This window comes from Tachysurus vachellii, chromosome 26, assembly GCF_030014155.1.
Source record: "Tachysurus vachellii isolate PV-2020 chromosome 26, HZAU_Pvac_v1, whole genome shotgun sequence".
In the NCBI taxonomy this organism is placed as follows: domain Eukaryota; kingdom Metazoa; phylum Chordata; class Actinopteri; order Siluriformes; family Bagridae; genus Tachysurus; species Tachysurus vachellii.
This window is the reverse complement of record NC_083485.1, coordinates 2,839,366-2,866,174: the sequence shown is the minus strand read 5'-3', so window position 1 is coordinate 2,866,174 and position 26,809 is coordinate 2,839,366. Positions and strand designations below refer to the sequence as shown.

Here is a 26,809-nt window from a genome sequence, read left to right as displayed (position 1 = left end):
ACAGTTATGTTTCTGCATCTGATGAATCTGTCCAATGTGAGCAGATGATTAGGGCACACAGTTAACACAGGTAAAAATTAACTGAAAGAAAACCAAAGTTAGAAGAGAATTAGACACAAATGTCTAACATAATGTCCTTTACTATTTTCACAAGAGAAAAAACAACAACAACAAGAAGCTATTGTTTATTTTATTTCAGAGTTCAGAACATCAGAAGTGAGTTTAAATACATAATACCAGAGTCCAGTGTCCTTAAGAATATGGACCTCACACCAAGTTTTTCAAGGTGTTAGCTACAGTTAACACAGGGACACATATAGAAGGGTTAGCACATACACTGTGAATAAAGACTTTACTAAAGTAAATATGAAGTCTAGAGAGGAAGACTAGAACAGGAAGTGGGTCCAGCGAGTCTGCATCAAAAGTGAACATGAAAGTGAAACAGTTCAGCTTGTTGTGTGTGAGTTCTTCTAAAGCAGCAGATAAAGAGGTGAGTAAAGAGCTGTTAAATAATATATTTAAATATAATATGATATTGGGTTTGATTACCTACATGACATAGAAAGAGAAAGACGATGGCACTGAATCTCTCTCTCTCTCTCTCTCTCTCTCTCTCTCTCTCTCTCTCACACACACACTTCTTTTAGTCTGAACTTACAGGAAGATAAAGATGGCAAGTAAGTTAGATATACAAAGGCTTTAAAGGTTGTCAATCCTGAACATAAAACAGTAGTTTTTTTTATTATATAATATATTTATTTATATCAAATATTTTGTTTTATATTGTTTAATGTTTTGGTATATCACCATTCAGTCAGAAGATTTTATCAGCCATCATAATCCAGTTTACTGTCTGATAAACTCACTGGGTTTCTGTTTCACAAAGCAGCATTTTAGATTTATTCTAACATTCAATGTTTTCCTTTTTTTTAACTGATGTATTTGCACCATCTACAAACCTAATAAAGGTGTTTTCTTCATGATGTCATCTTAATATCATGTTTCTTTATGATGTTTTAAACAGGTCATTTCTCATGGGTAGGTTTATACTAAAATTTTGCTTAATATGTTTATTGATGGTAATCATAGATTATTATTTGCTTATTAGATTAAAGTTTAATAGAGAGCAACAGAATATGTACTGAAAAAAAATTACATTCTATTATTCACTTCCACAGAAGAGCTTGTTTGAAGAAAATAAAAAGCCCTGTGAGTATTAGACAGACTAGCAGATATAAACACTTTATAGAGCTTTATAAATCTATAGACATGTTGTAGGTCTATAAAGTCTACAGATTATTTTTTTTTTACATTTTTTTTAATTAACATTTTTTCCTTGTTACAATATGAATATACATTTTAAACCTATAGTCTAAATAGATTTTGGAGTCCTGTTTGTGTATAGTCTGATTGTTTATTAGTTATTCTTGTTTAAACATTCTAATGGTTTTTCTGTTCCCTTCTTTTGTTCTGCACATTATTACAGGGGTAAGTAAATGACATTTTATTGATTTTACACACTATTCAATCTTTAATATGAATCAAACTCATGAAAATGTTATATATCCTATAAACAGTGCGGCTTAAACATATTCAACTGAGCATTTCACTTAAAGGCCTTGCCTAATTATTCTAACCAGTGAAAACCACCTGTTTTTCAAAGCTATTCTCCTGTAACATGCCAAAAGGGTATGAGTTTGCATCCCAGCAAGGCATCTATGTATCATCATGAAACTTGATGTGTGTCTTCAGACCAGGCCCTGAATGTAGAAAAAACAGCAAAACGGCGCCATCTTGTGGTTTTCCTCATATCGTTTACAGTTCTGTTTTTTCCCCCCAATAATTTTCTGGAGTATTCTAATGTAAATGCCATAATAAAGTAAAAGCCATTTTGGATTAACAGAAAAGCTGTTTTTTTTTTTTTTTAATTCTCCAAAATGTTTTTATATAATATTGTTTTATTTATTAATTATATTTTTTGTCTCTCAAATGCTGATTGAACCCAAAGTTTAAAAAAAAATTGTGTATTTCTAATACAAATATACAAACTCTAATTAACAAGGTGGGGGTGAAGCATATAAAGGTAATCAGGATTTACACAATAATAAATATCATCAAGGCACTGTAATAAATATAAATGTCCTTTTGTAGTGGAAAAGCATGAACTAACCCAGAATAAGAGAGTGCGACCTCTGCTGATGGGAAGAGGAAACATCCACTTATTCACAGAGCTATTATTACACTGAGGGATTATTTCTGTTTATGTGATTTCCTTTTTGTTCACAAGTCCAGATGAATTTGATTGATGACATAAGCCACTTATTCTGATTTTCTAGTTTTAGACAAACTTAATTATAATCTAACTATATTCTTAGATGAAGAAACACTGTTACAGCCTGTTATAGACTTTATTTAATTGAGATTATCTTGAACAGTGTGAAAACCACAGGGTGTGTAATTTGTTCCCACAGGGTGCATCTGCATTAAGGACTAAGTCAAGTAAGTATAAGAAAATCCCAAATATTCAGTGAGAACAAACACTACATTGATCCTTTGAACTGTTTTTAGGACAAACAAAGTGATCATGTGCAATTTTTCTTTGCTGGAAAAGTTTATGCTTAATTAAATGAGCCTGATTTTTATTTGCATATGTTGTTAGCACAACATCCTTTTTTTACTCCTACTCTGTCAGCCAAAATCCTCTGCAACTTTTCCTATTTATGAACATTTATATATAACGTTCCTATTTGGAAGCTTCTTGGGTGAGCGTTTTAATAAACATCTTGGATCGTGGACCAGTGAACATTGTTAAAATGTAGGAATTTATAAAAAGTGTAGATTTTATAGTATATAAAAATAATTGTAGTATAAATATAATGTATTTTTAATAAATAATAAAAAATAAATAAATGTTTTTCCTGTTTATTCACAGATTTAAAGTTTAAGCTGATTTTATCTGGAAAAACACTGAATTCCCACAAGGACTTTATAACTCGTCTTAACCAACAAGTTCACCTGAAGGAGGTGAATACAGAGGATGAGTGTGATTTTATTCTGGGTTTCTGCACGATTGTGACACGAGCTGGAACTGACATTGAAGCAGCAATGAAACGTCTACATGATATTTCAGGTACTCAAAAAAAATATTCTCTAAAATAACGCATTATGTTTGCTGAATTACTTTTGAATATAGCAAATACATTGTACTGATTTTTTTACAGACACCAAACCTGTAGTCCTGGTGGTGCTCCATCACACATTTGATCCAGAGCGTGTTGTTCCAGACAGCATCAGATGTGTAAACAGAAAGAATATGATCGCAGTCGACTGTCTGTTCTATGAAGATAAAGGATTACTGCAGTGTCTGAAGAATAATGAATCACTGGACAAAACTTCACAATATCTGGTATTTTTATTTAAATTAAGCTTGGTAAATAGTTGAATAGATGAATTGAGTAGATGAATAAACCTACATTTCTGGATTTACATAAGATTTAAAAAACAATAATAATAATAATAATAATAATAATAATAATAATAATAATAATAATAATAATAATAATAATAATGTGTTGTTTCCTTACACACACAAAGAGCACTTTATTAATCTGTCAGCAGAGCTGCTCTAAAGTGTGTATAATTTACCCGACCTATGTAATTATTTGTAAATGAACGTCTTCTGCTTTTTAACAGAAGGAATATATAAACTGTGAAAACATGAAAAGGCAAAAGGAAGGTGAAAGGTCAGGTGAGTGTGACTGATTTTTTTTTGTTTGTTTCTTAAGATAGTAATGTAAAATATATCAATTAATCTGTGTGTGTGTGTGTGTGTGTGTGTGTGTGTGTGTGTGTGTGTGTGTGTGTGTGTGTGTGTGTGTGTGTGTGTGTGTTTTGCATAGTCAGAAACAGTGATAAACAAAGATAAAGAGCTGGAAACCAGTACAAATAAACTGGACACACTGGGACAGGAGCTGCAGGACCAGCAGAGACAACTGCAGGACATGATGACCGTAGTGGAGCAACAGAAATCTGAGTTAGCAGAAAAAAACCAACAGCTGGAAGAGAAAGACAGACTTCTAACTGAGAGAGAGACACAGCTAATGGGAAGAGACAAAGATCTTCAGGAGAAAGACAGACTTCTGACAGAAAATACACAAACACTTCAGAAGAAGGACAAGACACTGGAAGAGAAGGAGAAACAGCTCATTGAAGTAAGAGAAGAATTGAGAAAATCAAATATGACGTTAGAAAAGAATCAGACACAATTGAAGGACAAAGAGAGACAACTGGAGAGTGTGGTGAAAGAACTGGAAACCAGTACAAATAAACTCACAGAAAGAGATAAACAACTTCAGGAGAAAGACAAACAGCTCAAACAGACAAGAGCTGAACTGGACAAAACATTTAAGGAGTTAGAAGACAGTCAGCGACACGTGGAGGAGAAAAACACACAACTAGAGAATCTGAACAAACTGCTGAAGGAGAAAGAAACACAGCTGAAGAACACAGATAAAGAGCTGGAAACCAGTACAAATAAACTGGACACACTGGGACAGGAGCTGCAGGACAAGCAGAGACAACTGGTGAGTGCAGTAAAAGAACTGGACACCAGTACAAATAAACTCACAGAGAGAGATGAACAACTTCAGGAGAAAGACAGACTTCTCACAGAAAATACACAAACACTTCAGAAGAAGGACAAGACTCTGGAAGAGAAGGAGAAACAGCTCAGTGAAGTAAGAGAAGAATTGAGAAAATCAAATATGATGTTAGAAAAGAATCAGACACAATTGAAGGACAAAGAGAGACAACTGGAGAGTGTGGTGAAAGAACTGGAAACCAGTACAAATAAACTGGACACACTGGGACAGGAGCTGCAGGACAAGCAGAGACAACTACAGGACATGATGATCGTAGTGGAGCAACAGAAATCTGAGTTAGCAGAAAAAAAACAACAGCTTAAGGAGAAAGTAAGTCTTCTAACTGAGAGAGAGACACAGCTAATGGAAAGAGACAAAGAGCTTCAGGAGAAAGACAGACTTCTGACAGAAACTAGACAACTGGAGATGAAGGATGAGACCCTGGAACAGAAGGGCACACACTTTTTTCAGGTAAAAGATGAACTGCAAAAAAAAAAACAGAAGTTAAAAGAGAAATAGTCACAGCTAAAATATGTATATATAGTGTGTGTGATTATCTGTTAACAAAAGATTGATTTTCATACAGAAAAAGCTATTTCAGCTATTTCATAGCTTGTGCAGAATGTAGCATTTTTAGGTTTAGTAAGAATTTTGTTTCTCTACTTTAGTCGAAAATAATCGGATTTGAATGAATTTCTTGACGTTTTTTTCTCATGCTATTATTTCTTTCTGGTCTCTTTCACAGCTAAAGAAAAAAGGTACGATTATCATTTTTTTGCACTGAAACTCAGTAAAGAGATAAAATGTATGTCGATCTGTATTTGACAAATGTTGTATATATTTGCCATTTAATCATAAAGGCCAATATTAGAATGAGACTTTCTTCCTAAACCAATATTATAAGTCACTGTCAAATTTAGATTAAAGGTATATTTTCCAGATTTATTTTGTTAACAACATCTAAAAGCACTTAATATTCTAATTTAAAATATCTATTAAATCACATTTTACATGTTCTAGGATGTTTCAGGATGATGTAGTTTGTCTATCTATGATTGATTGTAAATCAGGCTACTACTGATCATGTTCTTTACCATATTTCCTCAACACTTCCTGAAATTGTTCACCACACTACAGGTACACTCAGCTTAACCATTCCAGCTTAAAGCTGTAAGCACAAACGCACCATGTTGCTGTACTTAACTATAACATGGTGATTGAGAACAAAAGCTCCTTCTCTTTTATAATGATAATTGAATCTAATAATGAAACCCTATTGTTATCACTTATGTTTCAGAGTTTTTACATTTTTCTCCTAATAAGTGTCATTTTAACTAAAATAAATTTTAAATCCAGAGTCAAAGAACAGAGTACAAATATACACATACATTCAGTATGTGTTGCTTTATTTAATCTATTGTTTTGTGCTTCTCTAAAATAGTTAAATGCTATGAAGTCATTCCTCCAAAGGTACAAGCACCTTGTGAACAGTTCACAAAAGAACTTAAAAAAATAAGAAAATCTATGAAGATGTCTACAGAGGAGGAGTGTAAAGCAATTCTATATTATGTCCCCATTGTTTCACGAGCTGGAACTGATATCGAGGCTGCACTGCAAAAACTTAACAGCTTTGGAGGTTTGTTATAATAACATTAATCATTTTTGATGATGTGTCTAAAGTATATATATATATATATATATATATATATATATATATATATATAAGATATATATATATATATATATATATATATATATATATATATAAGATATATATATATATATATATATATATATATATAGATATATATATATATATATAAGAAGGGGGGGAGGGGGCACAGTGGCTTAGTGGTTAGCACGTTCGCCTCACACCTCCAGGGTTGGGGGTTCGATTCCCGCCTCCGCCTTGTGTGTGTGGAGTTTGCATGTTCTCCCCGTGCCTCGGGGGTTTCCTCCGGGTACTCCGGTTTCCTCCCCCGGTCCAAAGACATGCATGGTAGGTTGATTGGCATCTCTGGAAAAATTGTCCGTAGTGTGTGAGTGCGTGAGTGAATGAGAGTGTGTGTGTGTGTGTGCCCTGCGATGGGTTGGCACTCCGTCCAGGGTGTATCCTGCCTTGATGCCCGATGACGCCTGAGATAGGCACAGGCTCCCCGTGACCCGAGGTAGTTCGGATAAGCGGTAGAAGATGAATGAATGAATATAAGAAAAGAAAGTCTTTATTCATTTCTTTAAAAAAATGTTTACAGACAAATACATCGCACTAGTGGTGCTCCATCACACATTTGATCGAGAGCTCATTACACCAGACAGCAGCAGAACTGTGACCAGAGAAAAAACTTTCATCGTTGACTGTCTGTTCAGTGAGGACGAGGGACTGTTCTCGTGCCGCAAGAATGACGAAGCAATAAAAAAGGTTGCAGAGTGGCTTAAGTTTGTGGTATGTATCCTGAAGTACAGTGGGTTTTCTGTCTGTTTGCCCTGCGTTAATGTAAAGATATTAGAACCTAAGAAACAACAACAGAAGTTAGAGAATAGTTTAAAAATATTTTATTACGATTTCATTATGCTAAAATGTTCATATTTCCAATATAACGGTGTTCTTTGATCCAATCAAGAAGACTTGTATATAGTTTATTACTGAGTTTTATATAAATATTATACTCTGTGGACAGTAAGAGACTGTTTATTGTTCAATAATCCTTATAGAGCCCCTAAGTGCACTATGCTTTATATGCCTAATATTAACATGCATCATATTCTACTCCACAGAAACACGACAAACAGGACCCTAAGAAAGTAAGTCATACAACCTTAAAAATATATATATATAAAAAAAATAAAAAAATAGAATAATGTTGCTGTCATATAAATACATCCTTGCAGAACCCCAAATCCAAATATTCCTCACCTAAAATATTCAGCACATTCTTAATTATTTCAGTTAATTAATTTGCATATTTACAAGTTAGGTACGTAAATAATCACTCTCTAATGCAAAACAAAGTAGTTACTTTAAATATGTTTATTAATGCAACAGTAGCTGTTTTATTCAACTTGTCTAGTATCTCACCAAGTTGCTCATGAATATAACTATTATAAGGTGCAAGCCAGTATCCAAATTAATTAGTAAGTGAGACTCTACAAACCCCACAGATTCTTGCCAATGGTGTTAGTGGGAGGACTAACTATAGTGTGGACATGACATTGACATATTGAGACAAATTAAGAGAGCCTCATGTACCACCAACAATCCACATGTATTGATCTTGTACTGCTGTAAAATGACAGCTTTTTAACAGAAGAATTTTCTATCACAGAAGATTCTTATACATTATTGATTCTGTAGTAACATGAATTTTGTTACATGAACATGAATTGACTTAATGAACAAATGCTTCTATGCCTGCTGATTAAAGGAGAAAAAACAAGCTGTTATTTAACAAAGAAAATCATTTATTTATTTTTATGCCAATATTTATTGTGTATTAGTTTTCTTCAGTAGAATGTCGTCAGGGCCTTGTACTAAAAAAGAGGTGAGGAGCTAAAATAGAGATGAAAATTGTTAAATTTGTATATTAAATTAATATACAAATAGACCTGCTGTCAGACCAGCTCATGGTGTGACTGGGTGTGGAATAACAAAGTGAAAGCACTGCAGTGTTCCTGGTTGCTTTTGTGTTCACAACAGATTTGGGGGAAAAACTGAAATCCTACAGTCACTGCACTGTTAGAGCAGAATACTGACTTTACTTAGTTCATCCACAATGAGGCAGAATTTGCACATCTATGAGGAAGAACATTTACCTCAACGCAATCATAGATATATACACTAGATGTCGCCTTGTATAGGGCAGTACATTGGAACTAATGTGTCAATAGAGCCGCCATCTTGGTACAGGGGACCCCCTCCTCTTAATGCATTAGCGTCAATGTAGGCAAAGAAATAAAATCACCATGAATCGGCAGGAACGCGATTTCTAGTTTTTTTTGGTTCGTTCCAAAGGCCAGACATGTATTTATCATTAAGTCCAGAGAAAATTTAAGGTTTTGATATTAAGATAATCTACTTTTTCACAATATAATGCATAGCGCTGCACTGCTACAATGGTGTGACTATACATGTTCATTTACACATTTAAATTGTATTGGTTTATTAAATATGAACATAATGTAAAAGTTAGATAGTTGAGGTGCCAAAGACCGTTCAATCTTTTATTTATTCCTTTCCCGCAATACTTTTGCAACATTAAATAAGTATGTACTAAAGTCACATAAACCAAAAAAAAACAAAGTTTGACTTTGAGGCTGAACTTCCAACATAACTGGTGACATCTTTCCAGGACTGTCAGCTGAATTAACCATTAAAAAAAGTGTTTAGTGTCCCTGCAACTTGTCCATGACTGACCTCTGTTTATCACTTGGGAATCTACAAACAGATTCAGATTCAGATTATTTTATTTAATGCCATGTCAGCAATCAAAAGCTATTTTCATGGCAAAAATTCAATTACAAAAACACAAATATCATATAAATACAATAAAAACAAAAAAATATAAACAGCAAGTCATATTATACAATTTTTTAAATTAACATACGATAATAAAAATCCAAAAACTTTTCAAGCTTAATGTCATTAAATATGTCCTTAAGTGTTAAGTCTAGGACAATCTAATTAAATATGTTTGACAGATAAGGGAATCTTACAGAACATACATAAAGTTGGGTCTTTTCACCTTTAAGCATAAAAAGCATGGGTCAATTTTTAATGTCGTTATTAAGAGCTTCGGAATCTACAAACATTGTCGGTTTTCCTAACTGTCAAAAACTAATGGGTAACTAGCACGGATTAGCTGCTGTCGTTAACCAAGGACTGAAACAAACCAACGTAACCAGAAATATAATTTCCTAACATTCAATATCATAAAACACATTCTCACCTGTGAAATGTAATCCCTTGCTATCTGGTTGTTAGATTTCTTTCGTTTGAATATCCAAATGCAACACAGAAGTCCGGCATCGTCCATGCATAAAGTACAAGAGCACTGTACAAAGATGGCGGCGGATTTGGCGCATTTTTAGGACCCCAAGGCGACATCTAGTGTATAGATATCTATGAAAGCAATGATGCAGGGAACTGCATGAACTAATCAACTAATTAAATATCTAAATAAATAAAGAAACAAACACATAAAGAAAGAAAGATATAAGACCTAATATTTAAAGATGTTTTTTCTGTGTTTCTTTTTTTTAGAAAAAAGTGAAGCCAGTGAGGAAAATGAAGCAATAACAACCAGACAGAAGAAAAACGAGCTAAAGGAAGGGTGGCTCTTACAATAGAATAGTACATATTGAATTACTTAAATGGCAGGGCTTTATGGGTGCTTATACTTTTCCTAAAACTGGCTGCTCAAAAGATTTATTTGGCTTTTTAAAATATTTTTTAATTAATATACAAATGGTTTTGCTACACCAGAAAAACCAGTATTGAATAAGTACTAATACATGTGTATTAAATGCTAATAGAATAAACTGTGTTTCATTTCTGATTAACAAAATGAATAAAAGCTGAAATGAACATCAGAAATCTTTACTTAATTTTTTTTTATTTCAGTAAAAGGTTTGCTATTTCACTCAGATTGCACATTGTAGAGATTCATTAGCATGGTGTGTTAAATATATTTTTAAACAGATATATGTGTCCATGCAGCACAGGTCACAGGTCACAGGTCACATAATGGACAAAGCTGCAACCAGTAGAGGAAGTTACCGACTTGGTATAAACTCTATTCTGTATTATCTCTACTTATAGTGACTTGCCCTCGTCTTTTATGACTAGTTGTTGATACGGAGCCGCACTTTGCTGAGGTAGACTTGACCTGTCAGTCTTTAGACATTTGTACCTGCCCTCACCCATCAAACCTAGAAGGCGTGATCCCTCTGGGAGCAGTAAGCATTTGGTAACAAAGAATTTGCACAGGTTTTTTTTCTTTCTTTGTACTAAAATACCAATCCATTTGAACAAAATATCATTTCATGAAATTTTAAACAGCTTAATGACAATATAATGCCTGTTAAAAATACAACATAATTTAATTGTATATGTATTTGATCAACTTGGGATAAAAAGTGCAATAATTTGGTATTTTGTTTTATACCAAATTGTTAAATGTCTTAATAACAGGAAACAACTTTTTCTTTTTAACTAGTAGGGCATGACGTTAATGTTCCTTTCTTTTCCACACAAAACTGTATGTAATCACGTTTGAGGTTCACTTTGGTTCATGTATAAACAATGATCCTTACTCTGTATTTCTGGTCAGACCTGCTGTCAGATCAGCTCATGGTGTGACTGGGTGTGGAATAACAAAGTGAAAGCACTGCAGTGTTCCTGGTTGTGTTTGTGTTCACAACAGATTTGGGGGAAAAACTGAAATCCTACAGTCACTGCACTGTTAGAGCAGAATACTGACTTTACTTAGTTCATAGAAAAACAGTTACCTCAAAGCAATGATGCAGGAAACTGCATGAACTAATTAACTAATTAAATATCTATATAAAGAAAGAAAGATATAAGACCTACTATTTATATACATGGTTACAGTGTCACTTTCACTCTTTATTCTGCAGTCTGAAGCTATTGTTTAGTTTATTTCAGAGTTCAGAGCATCAGAAGTGAATTTAAATACATAATACCAGAGTCCAGTGTCCTTATGAATATGGACCTCACACCAAGTTTTTCAAGGTATTAGCTACAGTTAACACAGGGACACATATAGAAGGGTTAGCACATACACTGTAGAGGATAAAAATGACATTTGAAATAAGCTTACAGTGAATAAAGATTTTACTAAAGTAAATATGACGTCTAGAGAGGAAGACTTTTTTCTTTCTTTTATTATCTATTAGAACAGGAAGTGGGAAGGGTGCAACCATTGAGTCTGCATCAGCAGTGAACGTGAAAGTGAAACAGTTCAGCTTGTTGTGTGTGAGTTCTTCTAAAGCAGCAGATAAAGAGGTGAGTAAAGAGCTGTTAAATAATATATTTAAATATACTATGATATTGGGTTTGATTACCTTCATGACATAGAAAGAGAGAGATGATGACACTGAATCCCTCTCTCTCTCTCTCTCTCTCTCTCTCTCTCTCTCTCTCTCTCTCTTTCTCCTTTTAGTCTGAACCTACAGGAAGATAAACATGGACAGTAAGTTAGATATACAAAGGTTTAAAGACTGTCATTTCTGAACATAAAACAGTGTTTTATATTGTTTCATATTTTGGGATATGACCATTCAGTCAGAGGATTTCATCAGTCATCATAAGCCTGTTAAAAGAGTCTGATAAAGTTTCTGTTTCACAAAACATCATTTTAAATTTATTCTAACATTCAGTGTTTTCCTTTTTTTTAATCTGATGTATTTTCACCATCTACAAACTTAACAAAAGTGTTTTCTTCATGATGTCATCTTAATATCATGTTTCTTTCTGATGTTTTAAACAGGTTTTTTCTCATTGGTAGGTTTATACTAAAAATTTGCTCAAATCTTTTCATTGATGGTAATCATAGGTACCATGCATAGATTATTTGCTTATCAGATTAAATTTTAATAGAGCACAGAAAATGTACTAGAATGTTATTAATTTTTTTATATATATATTTCAGTTGACTTCTGGGAAGTCTAAAGAATCAGGTGAGTATTAAAGGGTCTAAAAGAGAAAACTCTCTGTAGAGGTCTATAAATCTGCAGTATTGTTTTTTGATAGTAAATAAATAAAATTTCTCTCTTTAGTCTAAATAGATTTTGGTGTTTTCTTTCTGTACACAAACTCTAATGGACAATATTACAGAATAGTACTGAAAGTGACACTATTTTATACTCTGCTGTTGTTTACTAATGATGTTTTTCCTTTCTCTTCTTTTGTTCTGCACATTATTACAGGGGTAAGTAAATAAAATGACTATTTTCCTCTTTTGGATGGTAATTTACTTTAAATGATATTAGACGCTATTTAATTCTTTATGTTTTCACTATTTAATTGAAGTTTTTTTTCCCCCAATCATTTTCTGGATAATTCTAAAGTAAATGCTTCCTGTTAAGTGAACTTCCTGTCAGCAATTTTGGATTTTCAGAAAAGCTTTTTGTTTTCTAATCCTCCTAAATTTTTTGTCTAATATCCCAAAGTGTTTTATTCAATGATTATTATTTCTTTTGTCTTTCAAATGCAGATTAAAACCTAGATAAAAAAAAGTTTTGATGAAAATATTTCAATAACAGCACAGCAAACACAACTGAAAACACAATCCACAAATCAATATAACTGGTAAAAGTAAAAAAAAAAAAAAAAAAAAAAAGACAATAAACAAAATCCAAGGTGGAGTAAAGCATATAAAGGCAATCAGGATTTACACAATAATAAATATCATCAAGGCACTGCAATGAATATTAATGAATATTAAAATCATGAACTAACCCAGAATAAGAGAGTGCGACCTCTTCTGATGGGAAAAGGAAACATCCACTTATTCACAGAGCTATTATTACACTGAGGGATTATTTATGTTCATGAGATTTCCTTTTTGTTCACAAGTCCAGATGAATTTGATTAATGACATAAGCCACTTATTCTGATTTTCTAGTTTTAGACAAACTTTATTATAATCTAACTATATTCTTAGATGAAGAAACACTGTTACAGCCTGTTATAGACTTTATTTAATTGAGATTATCTTGAACAGTGTGAAAACCACAGGGTGTGTAATTTGTTCCCACAGGGTGCATCTGCATTAAGGACTGAAAAGTCATGTGAGTATAAGAAAATCCCAAATATTCAGTGAGAACAGACACTACATTGATTCTTTGAATTGTTTTTTGGCCAAAAAAAAGTGATCACGTGCAGGTTTCTCTGCTGGCAAAGTTGAACAAAACATCTGCGAAAATGTTTTATTCAGTGCTCAAGTAGATTAGACTGAATTTTGGACGTCGTCTCAAAACAGCTTTACAGGAACATAAACATAGAACAAAAGTTAATATAAAGAATAATATAAAGATTAATATAATACAAAATTCAAGATTAATAGTAGATATATTTAAATGTGTTTGTATTTATCCACACTGAGCAAGTCTGAGGTGACTCAGGTGACTGTGGGGAGGAAAAACTCCTTTAGATGGTGAAGGAAGAAAGCTTGAGAGGAACTCAAAGGGGAACCTCAAAGGGGAACCTTATCCTCATATGGGTGACACTGGAGGGTGTGATTCTAAACAAATGTTGTATTGATCCTCTTTAGTATCGCAGAGTCCAACTGGAGCTGGTAGATCTCTAGATGCCTCAGGATTCTCAGAGTCGGCCTCATCTCAGTGGTGGTCCAAAATCTCCTTCACATGGAAGTCGATCAGAGCTGGTACAATTTCTGGATATCTCGGGATGTGTAGAAAGAGAGAAGCCGTGGAGAGGGATTAACATATCTGCTGTTCATAATATCTGCAAGTCTGATGTAATAGTGCACAATATTATGGGATGTATTATGTGTACGCCTGACTAAAGAGATGAGTTTTTGATCTACATTTAAATTGGGAAAGTGTGTCTGAGCCCCGAACACTATCAGGAAGACTATTCCAAAGTTTGGGAGCTAAATATTAAAACGCGCTACCGCCTTTAGTAGACTTCGATATTCTGGGAACTAGGGTTGAATTTTTTTTATCTCAGATTATATATAACGTTCCTATTTGGAAGCTTCTTGGGTGAGCATTTTAATCAGCATCTTGGATCATGTACCAGTAAACATTATTAAAATGTAGGTAGTTTCTATAGTATATAAAAATAATTGTAGTATAAATATAATCTGTCTTTAATAAATAATAAAAAATAAATAAATGTTTTTCACAGATTTAAAGTTTAAACTGATTTTATTTGGAAAAACACTGAATTCCCACAAGGACTTCATAACTCATCTTAACCAACGAGTTCACCTGAAGGAGGTGAATACAGAGGATGAGTGTGATTTTATTCTGGTTTTCTGCCCGATTGTGTCACGAACTGGAACTGACATTGAAGCAGCAATGAAACGTCTACACGATATTTCAGGTACTTACAAAATCTTCTCTAAAATAATGCATTATTGCATTTGCTGAATTACTTTTGCATATAGTGAATAAGTCGTATGGATTTTTTTTTACAGACACCAAACCTGTAGTCCTGGTGGTGCTCCATCACACATTTGATACAGAGTGCGTTGTTCCAGACAGCATCAAATGTGTAAACAGAAAGAATATGATCGCAGTCGACTGTCTGTTCCATGAAGATAAAGGATTACTGCAGTGTCTGAAGAATAAAGAATCACTGGACAAAACTTCACAATATCTGGTATTTTTATTTAATTCAAGCAAATATTATGGAAGAGGTTTATTCATTCTTAGTCAAAAATAAAAGCATATATGACACATTATTGTATAAATCTATAGCACATACAAGTGCTTACTTATAATTAGTTCTTAATTACTTTAATTACAAAACTACTGTCTAACATTTCTGTCTTATATTACATAAATAATTGCATAACATTTTAATAACATTAAACATTAAACTTTCCCTACACACACTAAGATCACTTTATTAAACACTTCAGTTGCTCTAAAGTATGTATAATTCAGAAGACCTGATTAGACTAACAAGACAGAATTAGACAGAAAACAACTAACATTTAACCCACATTTCTGCTTTTTTAACAGGAGAAAGAACAACATGTAAAACTGAAAAAGCAAGAGCAAGGTGAGTGAGACAGATTTTGTTTCTTACAGCCAGGTGTAAATAGTAATGTAATAAAAAAAGCTATCAATCAACCAACCAATCATTTAACAAAATTAATCACTGTGTGTGTGTGTATGTGTGTGTGTGTGTGTGTGTGTGTGTGTGTGTGTGTGTGTGTGTGTGTGTGTGTGTGTGTGTGTGTGTGTGTGTGTGGTATAGAACTGAGAAAGCGAACAAGAGACAATGAAGAGAAAGATGAAGAACTTAATGATACAGATATGAATCCAAAGAAAATGACACTGAGTAATGAGACACAGGAAGGAACAAATACTCCACATGAGAGAAATCAACAGCTGAACATAACAGAAATTTTTAAGGCAATTGTGAAAAGAAATGAGATGAATGACGGGGATTTAAAGATGTTGATGGCCGTATCGGAGAAAGAGAAAACTGATTTAGAGAAAGAAAACAGAGAACTTCTGGAGCAGTTGGAAGACAAAAAGACACAACTGGAGAGTGTGGTGAAAGAACTGAAAACCAGTACAATTAAACTCACAGAAAGAGAGGAACAACTTCAGAAGAAGGACAAGACACTGGAAGAGAAGGAGAAACAGCTCAAACAGACAAGAGCTAAACTGGACAAAACAAGTAAGGTGTTAGAAGACAGTCAGCGACATGTGGAGGAGAAAAACACACTAATAGAGAACCTGAACAAACTGCTGAAGGAGAAAGACAGACTTCTGACAGAAGGTCCTAAGATCCTGGAACCGAAAGGCACACAATTAAAACAGGTAAAAATGAACTGGAATAAAACAGAAGTTAGAAGGGAACTAGACACAAATGTAACATGATGTCCTTTACTATTGTCACAGGAGAAAAAACAAGAAGAAGAAGAAGAAGTTGCAAACACAAGTGAGTGTGATAGATTTAATCAATAAAGCGATTAATCAGTCTGTCTCTATGTCTGTTTGGCTATTAGTGTGTCTCACATATGTTTATACTTTTTAAAGGGAATGGAAAATTCCACAAGACAAAACCTCATCTGGAATTAAACAGTAAATCAGAGGAAATGGAACACCAACAGGTAGAGGATATCACAAGTCAGCAAGGGAATGAAAACACAGGGCTGAAAAACAATGACCATCTCACCCAAGAAAAAGGCACCATATCTAAAGCTACAAATAGTGAATTAGAGAAAAATAGATCTTCATATGAGGGACATCAGCAGCCGGTTCTGGATTGTACACAGATACAGGAATCACAACTAGAAGTAAAGGAAGGAGAGATTAAAAATGTGGAGAAGAATAAAGAATTAATTGAGAAATATCAGAATTATTCAAACAGTCTTCAAAATGCAGATGCAATGTTAATGGAAAATAAAGAACAACTTAGTCATGTTACTGAAAACCAACAGCCTGGTGTGGAAGAGTCTAATCCAACTGAGCCTGAGACACAGGAAGGGGAAAGTGATAAACAACATGAGGAGAAAGACAGACCTCAGTTAGGCAAAACAATTAGGAAAAACAACCAAGGAAGTGTAGGAGACACCAGTCAGGAAGAAAGAGAGTGAAAGACAACGAAACAGGTTAAGAAACTGAAAAAGACACAGCAAAGAAAAATACATACTATATAAAAGTAATTTATTCTTATAAACAAAAGAGGATCATCAGTTTATTAGTCTTGCTTCCATTTCTATGTAACTACAGTATGGTTGATCATTAATTATTATGCCTGAAGCTAGATAAATTAAGCTAGCTAAATATATATATTATGAAAAGTTTAACTCCGTGAAACAAATAAATGTTAGAAATGTTGGAAATTGTTGACAGGTAGAGAAAACTCATGCAGTTTAAAGAGATACAGGGTTTCTAACGGAAGATATATCCAGAGCTATTTTAATTTTTATTCATTTGTGTTAATCACTGCATCATGAAAATGTTCTTGTTGCCTTAAATCATTAAATAAATATATCAAGAAAATGTTTGGCATTCATTTGTGCTTTCGTCCGTTTAAAAGATAACAGAAGTTCATTTCAGTGGCAAATAATTAAATCTATAAATCTGTACATGAAAGAAGACAAAACTGTGTGTCTTTTTCTTTGTCAGCTTTCTATCAGTATCATTTACCTGCTCAGCACTTTGTATTCACATGTTCATTTCATGTCATTGTCATGTTCAGTTTAGAGAAACAAAACATCTTGCAATTCCTCCATTTGTGCCTAAGTAAAAAATTAAAACTTGATTTATAACATGAATATTCAATTTGATTTTTATCTGGAGCTTTTAACAAGAGACATTATCACAACGCCGATTTAGAGGAATTTAAAATTGACAAGACACGCCCCTTTCTGCTAATGTCAGATATGCGCACTGAACACTCTCTCAGCCGCATATTGACAAAACACAAAACAACAAAACTTTCTGCTCATTGGCTACACGTTTGTTTTGTTTGTCGGCCGACTCAGTTTTCTGAAGCATTTTTCAAACATCGTGCACCCACCTTAAATGCACACTGTTAAGTGACGTCACGGGTCACTGAACCTGATCTCACAAAACCAGTAACTCCTGAACATGATGCACATTCCAGTGACTGAGATTGTGAGAGTGCTGATGGTTCCTGGGACTTTGAGTGTGGAACGGGAGCTGTGACGGTATGTGCTGTGGAAAAATACATCCAGTATTTATGGATAAAAAAAGTGATTAGTAATGTTGTTCTGTCATTAGACTAAATTATAAATGTCGAGGAAGATTAGAACATATTTTGGTTGAGTTGAAACCATAAAAGAAGCACACAAAAAAATTCACATAAGTGACTTTACTTCTGGCTCGGATAACTCGAGTTAAAGGAATCTGTAGTTTACATTCTTTAAGGCAATTTAAAATATCTGTCAGTGAGAGGGTTAAGAGAGAACTCAAATCAGAGACACAAATCAGATTGAAAGTGTAAGGTACAGATGATCTAAAGGACAATTTGAAAGACATACATATAGTAAGTTTGCTGTGTTTTGTGCGTGTGTGTGTGTGTGTGTGTGTGTGTGTGTGTGTGTGTGTGTGTGTGTGTGTGTGTGTGTGTGATATTGGTTTAGCCTTTTTTTATTCTGATACCATGTAATTCTGATATACTTTAATCAGGAAGTAGAGTTTTCTGTTTTTAACAGTCACTTACAACCATGTTAATTCTTGTATGTCTAATAAACCATTTACTATTGTATGCTATATAGTGGGGTTATTTAATACCAGGGGTATATAAGATGGCCTAATATATATTTTGATAGTCAGACAGATTTACAAGGCTTTTAGGGACAATATGTAACTTCCTGCAAAGTAAAAATTGTAGGTTTGTTTTTTGCTTTACTGTAATGCCTGCATCAGTCAGTATCTGAGTAATCTTAATGTGATATCATTTTGTTTTCAAATATAAAATGATAATGGGATGGCTATGGGTGTGGGATGTGTGTGTTTCTGAGAAAACTTTAAAAACACATACAGTATACAGTGGATGATATAAGTGCAGCTTATAACATCCATGTGAAAGCTTTAACAGCAACAGGCCAAAAAGTAGAATCACTGACCTGGATAAGGGATCGCCATCTTGTGTCAGTATTTTGTTGAACTACCTTTGGCTTTAATTACAACCTTTAGTCTGTTGGGATACGTTTCTACCAACTTTGCACATCTGGTCTTCTCAATTCTTGCCCGCTCTTCTTTACAGAACTGCTCAAGTTCAGTTGAATTAGCTTTCAAAAAAAAGCTTTATTTTATATATTCATGAAACATGTTGATAAATGTGATCCAACTGTGTACAAATAGTAAAAGAACAATGACCGATGATTCATTTAGAAAATAACTGGTTTCATGTTTAAATATATGATATTATAATATATTATAATAAATATAATATTATGTTAAAATACTTTTCAATGTTAGATATTGCAATAAGGAAGATAATATGAAGGCTTAAGTGAAAAGATTGCAAGAGAAAATAAGGAAATAAAGAGGATGGGACAATCATTCATTCATTCATTCACCTTCTACCGCTTATCCGAACTACCTCGGGTCACGGGGAGCCTGTGCCTATCTCAGGCGTCATTGGGCATCAAGGCAGGATACACCCTGGACGGCGTGCCAACCCATCGCAGGGCACACACACACTCTCATTCACTCATGCAATCACACACTAGGGACAATTTTCCAGAGATGCCAATCAACCTACCATGCATGTCTTTGGACCGGGGGAGGAAACCGGAGCACCCGGAGGAAACCCCCGAGGCACGGGGAGAACATGCAAACTCCACACACACAAGGTGGAGGCGGGAATCGAACCCCGACCCTGGAGCTGTGAGGCAAACGTGCTAACCACTAAGCCACCGATGGGACAATCAAAAGTTTTATATTGTTTAAAATTTTATAGTGTCCTTTAATTTACACATTTTTAAACTAAAATTTACTAAGAAAAATATTTTGATTGCTTCCTTACATCATTTATTTTGATTGCGTATTCAGAAATATTCATCTTATGCAGGAGAAATTAGCTAAAATGCTAAAATGAAAGTATTAAGCAGTTTGCTTAAATAAAAAAAAAAAAAAGATTTTCAGTAGACCATTAAATTTGCATTTTATTTCAAAAAGCACCTACAGCATTTCATGGACATGATGTAAGCATAAGTACATTATAAGGACTTGTAACAAACTAGCCTTTGGCTAAAGGTTTTTTTTTTTTCATTGTTTCATGGCATAATCACGAAGTTAGCTTCAAGTGGGGAAAAAATACACAGGCATTAAAAAACTGACCATTCATATCTTTTAGGTCTGCAACATCTTTTAGGTAGGTTGTTATTCTTTTTGTATTATCTTAATTTGCATTGTATTGTCTACTTTTCCTACAGATTTGTTATTTTTAAAGATTGAGCTGATGTTGAATGTCAAAAGTCAGCATCCTTGAAGATGGCTTCTGGACATATAATAGAAACTGCAGCCCTGGGGAGGCCGCTTCAGCTGGGAATGCTGTACGACTGCAGGAGTGATTCAATAGTACCAGGTATAATTATTATATATATATATATCAATGAGATATTATGAGAGAGTATATATATATATATATATATATATATATATATATATATATATATATATATATATATATATATATATATATATATATACGTATATATATATATACATATACGTATATATATATACGTATATATATATATATATATATATATATATATATATATATATATATATATATATATATATATATATATATATACTAGAACAAAGTACTTAATCACACTCTAAGCATCATTTTCTACAACCAAAGTTTTGATGAACTAATCTATTATTATTTTTGCTAACAGGAATAACACTTTGGGATCAACAACAGCTGCAGCACAACAAAGATGTTAGACCGCAACATAACACAGAGTTCACAGTTGCAACTTCAGACACAATTGAGGAAAAATCTAAACAACTGAAAGTTAATGGAGAACTGAAACTGAGTCTTTTGTGTGGGAATGTCAGTGTTAGTGGTGCAGCCAGATATTTCAATGATACTAAAAAGTCATTTATACAACAAAGGATGACGCTGCATTATAAGACAATCACCAGATTCGAGCAGTTGACTATGAAACATCTGGCACAAGGACAAATCGATCACCATGAGCTGTTTGATCATGATATGGCAACACATGTGGTTGTAGCAGTTTTGTATGGAGCAGATGCCTACTTTGTATTTGATCAAGAGAAGAATTTGTCTGATGAGACAAAAGATGTACAGGGAGATGTAAAAATCGCTGCTGACAAGCTAAAGTTCCTTTGTTTTGCTGGGGCACAGGTAGAGTTAAACATGAATGAACATGAAAAGGCTGCAGTAAAACAAATGAAGTGTACATTTTATGGTGATTTCAAGCTGTCCTCAAATCCAACAACGTTTGAAGATGCTGTGAAGGTTTATAATGATCTTCCAAAGATGCTTGGAGAAAATGGAGAACATGCAGTTCCAGTTAAAGTTTGGCTTTATCCTCTGGATAAACTGGACTCAAGAGCAGCCAAACTTCAAAGAAACATCTCTACAGATCTAATTAGAGCTGTGGAATCGGTAATTGAGGATTTAAATGTCACATCAATGAGATGTGGTGACCTGATGGAAGACACAGTGGCAAAAACCTTTGTCACATTTCACAATCGAGTTCAGGACTTTCAGAAATTCTGCACTGAGTATAAACAAGATTTCATGATCAAACTGCGGTCCATCCTGCCAGAAATCCGAGGAGGTAAAATAGATATAAAAGACTTAAGTGAACTTCTAGAAGCCCACGAGAACTCTCCTTTTAGAAGCCGTGATGTCCAGCAGTGGATAACAATGAAAGAAAAAAAATCTAACCAAATAAAATCACTGCTAAAGCAGCTCAAAAAACTTGGAGCAGAAGTGAATGCTGACAGAGACAAATATCTGTTAGACTTGAATGTAGAGAATTTGGTTTCTTACACTTTTACCTGTCTTCAGCACCCAGAGCCTCTCCTGACCCAACAAGAGATCTACCTGAAACCTTCAACAGTAAAAAAACCCAGTGAAAATACACTCAGTCTAGATCTTCAGGAAAAACCATGGACCCTTGAGGAGCTCATGTGCATGAAGAATAATCTGAAGATTTTTAAGGATTTGATCAATTTAAATAAAAGTAATAAAAACACAAGGTTTATTGTTGAGAGTGTGCCTCAAACACCAGATAAACCTGGCTCCTGTGTTCTAATATATGAAAATGGAGGCAGTGAAGTTACCTGTTTTGTTCCTCCATCAAAACCAAAACCTCCAACTGTTGAATATGTCACAGATAACAGCATAAAGCTAAAGATGAGCTCTTTGTGTGCTGCTACACTGAAGATGCAACTACTTCACAAAATGAAACAAGAGAATAGCTGGAAATCTCAGACTGTGACTGATGAGAGTGTTACACTGACAAATCTTAATGCAGGCACTGATTATGAAATAAAATGTGCCGCAGTAGGAAAAATTGACTACAAGGTTGAAAGTGATGTAACTGTAACAACTACTACAGGCTCTGTGATAAAAGGACATGGAGCTAAAAGTCACCAGGCGCCTGGTAAGTATACAAATTTTAAGAAAAATTGTTAAATAAAGAAGCTCCCTGATTGAGTCGATTAATAAAGTCTTTATCTTTTAAAACTGTAGTCAACATTAGATCTAAATAGTCAAATCTGTCAAAAACTGAATCATTAAGAATATAATTTATCTTTAATAAATAATAAAAAATTATTTATGTGTATGTATTTATCCCCAATGAGCAAGTCTGAGGTGACTCAGGTGACTGTGGGGAGGAAAAACTCCCTTAGATGGTAAAGGAAGAAACCTTGAGAGGAACCAGACTCAAAGGGGAACCTCATCCTCATATGGGTGACACTGCAGGGTGTGATTATAAATATATAGTCAGATAAATGTTGTATTGATGTAAAAGATCACATGGAGTTCACATTTCCTCTTTAGTATCGCAGAGTCTAACTGGAGCTGGTAGATCTTTAGATGCCTCAGGATTCTCAGAGTTGACCTCATCCATTTGGATGTCGAAATTCTTCCTCGCACAGAAGACGATCGGAGCTGGTACAATTTCTGGATGCCTCGGGATGGGTAAAAAGAGAGAAGCAGTGGAGAGGGATTAACATATCTGCTGTTCATAATATTTGCAAGTCTGATATAGTAGTGCACAATATTATGGGATGTGTTATGTGTACGCCTGACTAAAGAGATGAGTTTTTAATCTACATTTAAACTGGGAAAGTGTGTCTGAGCCCCGAACACTATCAGGAAGACTATTCCAAAGTTTGGGAGCTAAATATTAAAACACTCTACCGCCTTTAGTAGACTTAGATATTATGGGAACTACCAGAAGTCCTGAGTTTTTTTTTATCTCAGAATATATATAATGTTCCTATTTGGAAGCTTCTTGACTGAGCGTTTTAATAAACATCTTGGATCGTGTACCAGTAAACATTATTAAAATGTAGGAATTTCTAAAAACTGTAGTTTTTATAGTATATAAAAATAATTGTAGTATAAATATAATCTATCTTTAATAAATAATAAAAAATAAATAAATGTTTTTCCTGTTTGTTCACAGATGTAAAGTTTAAGCTGATTTTATTTGGAAAAACACTGAATTCCCACAAGGACTTTATAACTCGTCTTAAACAACGAGTTGACCTGAAGGAGGTGAATACAGAGGATGAGTGTGATTTTATTCTGGGTTTCTGCCCAATTGTGTCACGAGCTGGAACTGACATTGATACAGCAATGAAATGTCTACACAATATTTCAGGTACTGAAATATATGGTACTTACTTAAAATAATGCATTATGTTTGCTGAATTACTTTTACATGAATTATTTTAGTGAATAAATTGTTTGGATTTTTTTACAGACACCAAACCTGTAGTCCTGGTGGTGCTCCATCACACATATGATCCAGAGTGTGTTGTTCCAGACAGCATCAAATGTGTAAACAGAAAGAATATGATCGCAGTCGACTGTCTGTTCCATGAAGATAAAGGATTACTGCAGTGTCTGAAGAATAATGAATCACTGGAAAAAACTTTACGATATCTGGTATTTTTATTTAATTCAAGCTTGGTAAAAAAAAAAAAATACTGAGTAGATGAATAAACATACTGTACATTTCTGGACTTACATAAGATTTTAATAACAAAATATAATAATAATAATAATAATAATAATAATAATAATAATAAGTGTTTCCTTAAACAGACACTTTATTAATCTGTCAGCAGAGCTGCTCTAAAGTGTGTATAATTTACCCGACCTATGTAATTATTTGTAAATGAACGTCTTCTGCTTTTTAACAGAAGGAATATATAAACTGTAAAAACATGAAAAGGCAAAAGGAAGGTGAAAGGTCAGGTGAGTGTGACAGATTTTTTATTTTTTGTTTATTAAGATAGTAATGTAAAATAAATCAATTAATCAATCTGTGTGTGTGTGTGTGTGTGTGTGTGTGTGTGTGTACACAGGGGAAAGCGAAAAATTTCAACCTGAAAGAAATAAACAACTGAACCCAGAACACATCGACACTGACAATGTGGAGGACATGGAGCAAAGAAATGAGAGTCAGGAAAAAATAATGAGACAGAATTTAAACAGATTAAAAGAACCTCTGACAGAAAATACACAAACACTTCAGAAGAAGGACAAGACATTGGAAGAGAAGGAGAAACAGCTCAAACAGACAAGAGCTGAACTGGACAAAACAATTAAGGTGTTAGAAGACAGTCAGCAACACGTGGAGGAGAAAAACACACAACTAGAGAATCTGAACAAACTGCTGAAGGAGAAAGACAGACTTCTGACAGAAGGTCCTAAGATCCTGGAACCGAAGGGCAAACAATTAAAACAGGTAAAAAATGAAGTGGAAGAAAACAGAAGTTAGAAGGGAACTAGACACAAATGTAACATGATGTCCTTTACTATTTTCACAGGAGAAGAAACAAGAAGAAGAAGAAGAAGAAGCAAACACAGGTGAGTGTGATAGATTTAATCAGTAAAGCGATTAATCAGTCTGTCTCTATGTCTGTTTGGCTATTAGTGTGTCTCACATACGTTTATGCTTTTTAAAGGGAATGGAAAATTCCACAAGACAAAATGTGGAATTGGAACACCAACATCAAAAGTCAGCAAGGGAATAAAAAGAGACTTGAAAAACAATGACCATCTCCCCCAAGAAAAAGGCACCATATCTAAAGCTACAAATAGTGAATTAGAGAAAAATAGATCTTCATATGAGGAACATCAGCAGACGGTTCTGGATTATACACAGATACAGGAATCACAACCAGAAGTGGAGGAAAGAGAGATTAAAAATGTGGAGAAGAATAAAGAATTAATTGAGGAAGAATCAGATGAGTCGAGGCATCGAGCTGAAAGAGAAAGAAACTGTTCAAGATGTACAGAGTTATTCAAACAATCTTCATAATGCAGATGCAATGTTAATAGACAGTAAAGAATAACATAAGGATGTTACTGAAAACCAACAGTCTGGTGTGGAAGAGTCTAATCCAACTGAGCCTGAGAGACAGGAAGAGGAAAGTGATAAACAACATGAGGAGAAAGACAGACCTCAGTTAGGCAAAACAACCACAGAAGTGTAGGAGACACCGGTGGAGAAGAAAGAGAGTGAAAGACAACGAAACAGGTTAAGAAACTGAAAAAGACATGGAGCAGGTTTAAGAAAAATACATACTATAAAAAAGTAACTGATTCATCCAAACAAAACAAGATCATCAGTTTATTAGTCTTGCTTCCATTTCTATGTAACTACAGTACTGTATGGTTGATCATTAATATATGGTTGATATTATACCTGAAGGTAGATAAATTAAGCTTAGATAAATTTAGATAAATAAGATATACAGGGTTTCTATACAGAGATACAGGGTTTCTAACATAAGATATATCCAGAGCTATTTTAATTTTTATCCATATGTGTTAATCACTGCATCATGAAAATGTTCTTGCCTTAAATCATTAAATAAATATATCAAGAAAATGTTTGGCATTGTGATTTTGTCCGTTTAAAAGATAACAGAAGTTCATTTCAGTGGCAAATAATTAATTAAATCCATCCACGTGTATATAAAAGAAGACAAAACCGTGTGTCCTTTTCTTTGTCAGTTTTAAATCAGTATCATTTACCTGCTCAGCACTCAGTTTAGAGTAAAAAAAACATCTTGCAATTCCTCCATTTGTGCCTAAGTAAAAAGTAAAACTTGATTTCTAACAAATATTCAATTCAATTTTTATCTGGAGCTTTTAACAAGAGACGTCATCACAAAGCAGATTTAGAGGAATATAAAAATAAGAATATAAATTATACAAATTTAAATTACTCCCTACTGAGCAAGCCAGAGGCAACGTCGGCAAGTAAAAGGTCACTGAGGTGATATGAGAAAAAACCTGGAGAATAACCACATCATCTGGGCGACACTGGATACTGAGATTGTAATAATTCCTGTTCTATAACCATACAATATACAATCAAGTGCAATTGGTCTTTTGAGCAACTAATTATCATGACCACCTGCTTAATATCTGAAGTTTTATTATGAATTACTTTCTGTTGAAATTATCAAATGCTTTCAATGCTTCATGCCAGTACTAACCACTAACCACTAGTACTAACATCATGGACCACTGAAGCGGATCACACAAAACCAGGAACATGATTAAAAGTCAGGTGACTGAGATCACAGGAGTGCTGATGGTTGCTGGGATTTAGAGTCTGTGGCGGTGTTTGTTGTCAGCACAAAGTGAGACCCGGGGCTGTGAGTGCTGTGGAAATAAGTCCAGTAAGGATTTATGCATAAAAAATGATTAGTAATGGTTTTCTGTC

At 34.0% G+C, this 26,809-nt stretch overlaps 3 protein-coding genes across 4 annotated transcripts; all 3 read left to right on the top strand.

Annotated features, from left to right (window-relative positions):
• Positions 1 to 1,443: 1,443 nt before the first annotated feature.
• Positions 1,444 to 10,236, top strand: LOC132841377 (interaptin-like). Its single transcript, XM_060863729.1, has 12 exons — positions 1,444 to 1,488; positions 2,472 to 2,499; positions 2,933 to 3,130; positions 3,222 to 3,406; positions 3,694 to 3,748; positions 3,904 to 4,582; positions 4,898 to 5,111; positions 5,386 to 5,398; positions 6,082 to 6,276; positions 6,893 to 7,083; positions 7,416 to 7,442; positions 9,898 to 10,236. Exons 1-12 carry the CDS (start codon positions 1,444 to 1,446, stop codon positions 9,931 to 9,933), a joined length of 1,866 nt encoding a protein of 621 aa, XP_060719712.1. The 3' UTR covers positions 9,934 to 10,236.
• Positions 10,237 to 12,463: 2,227 nt separating this feature from the next.
• On the top strand, positions 12,464 to 17,369 carry LOC132841187 (DNA ligase 1-like). The gene is made up of 9 exons (XM_060863445.1): positions 12,464 to 12,586; positions 13,418 to 13,448; positions 13,931 to 14,044; positions 14,530 to 14,727; positions 14,822 to 15,021; positions 15,372 to 15,411; positions 15,610 to 16,181; positions 16,263 to 16,302; positions 16,401 to 17,369. The coding sequence occupies exons 4-9, from the start codon at positions 14,703 to 14,705 to the stop codon at positions 16,958 to 16,960; spliced, it is 1,437 nt and encodes a 478-aa protein (XP_060719428.1). The 5' UTR covers positions 12,464 to 12,586; positions 13,418 to 13,448; positions 13,931 to 14,044; positions 14,530 to 14,702; the 3' UTR covers positions 16,961 to 17,369.
• A 610-nt stretch (positions 17,370 to 17,979) lies between these two features.
• On the top strand, positions 17,980 to 25,928 carry LOC132841157 (stonustoxin subunit beta-like). Of its 2 annotated transcripts, none has more exons than XM_060863379.1 (10): positions 17,980 to 18,040; positions 20,276 to 20,427; positions 20,750 to 22,495; positions 22,897 to 23,037; positions 23,528 to 23,725; positions 23,828 to 24,012; positions 24,270 to 24,324; positions 24,435 to 24,817; positions 24,900 to 24,939; positions 25,038 to 25,928. In XM_060863379.1, the coding sequence occupies exons 2-10, from the start codon at positions 20,334 to 20,336 to the stop codon at positions 25,391 to 25,393; spliced, it is 3,198 nt and encodes a 1,065-aa protein (XP_060719362.1). In that variant the 5' UTR covers positions 17,980 to 18,040; positions 20,276 to 20,333; the 3' UTR covers positions 25,394 to 25,928. The 2 variants fall into 2 exon arrangements, with proteins under 2 accessions (XP_060719362.1, XP_060719363.1); XM_060863380.1 differs by lacking the exon at positions 17,980 to 18,040 and adding an exon at positions 18,339 to 18,378.
• The last annotated feature ends 881 nt before the right edge of the window (positions 25,929 to 26,809 follow it).

Bases quoted from the DNA above. Each gene is read 5' to 3' on its own strand.
- LOC132841377 (XM_060863729.1), top strand. From the start codon at position 1,444: ATGGTTTTTCTGTTCCCTTCTTTTGTTCTGCACATTATTACAGGG. The intron at 4,583-4,897 runs GGTGAGTGCAGT...GCAGAGACAACT, and splicing joins CAGGACAAGCAGAGACAACT to ACAGGACATGATGATCGTAG. The intron at 7,084-7,415 runs GTATGTATCCTG...TCTACTCCACAG, and splicing joins CAGAGTGGCTTAAGTTTGTG to AAACACGACAAACAGGACCC.
- LOC132841187 (XM_060863445.1), top strand. From the start codon at position 14,703: ATGAAACGTCTACACGATATTTCAG. The intron at 14,728-14,821 runs GTACTTACAAAA...TTTTTTTTACAG, and splicing joins ACGTCTACACGATATTTCAG to ACACCAAACCTGTAGTCCTG. The intron at 15,022-15,371 runs TCAAGCAAATAT...CTTTTTTAACAG, and splicing joins ATCTGGTATTTTTATTTAAT to GAGAAAGAACAACATGTAAA.
- LOC132841157 (XM_060863379.1), top strand. From the start codon at position 20,334: ATGGCTTCTGGACATATAATAGAAACTGCAGCCCTGGGGAGGCCGCTT. The intron at 24,325-24,434 runs GTGAGTGTGACA...GTGTGTACACAG, and splicing joins AAAGGAAGGTGAAAGGTCAG to GGGAAAGCGAAAAATTTCAA. The intron at 24,940-25,037 runs GTGAGTGTGATA...TGCTTTTTAAAG, and splicing joins AGAAGAAGAAGCAAACACAG to GGAATGGAAAATTCCACAAG.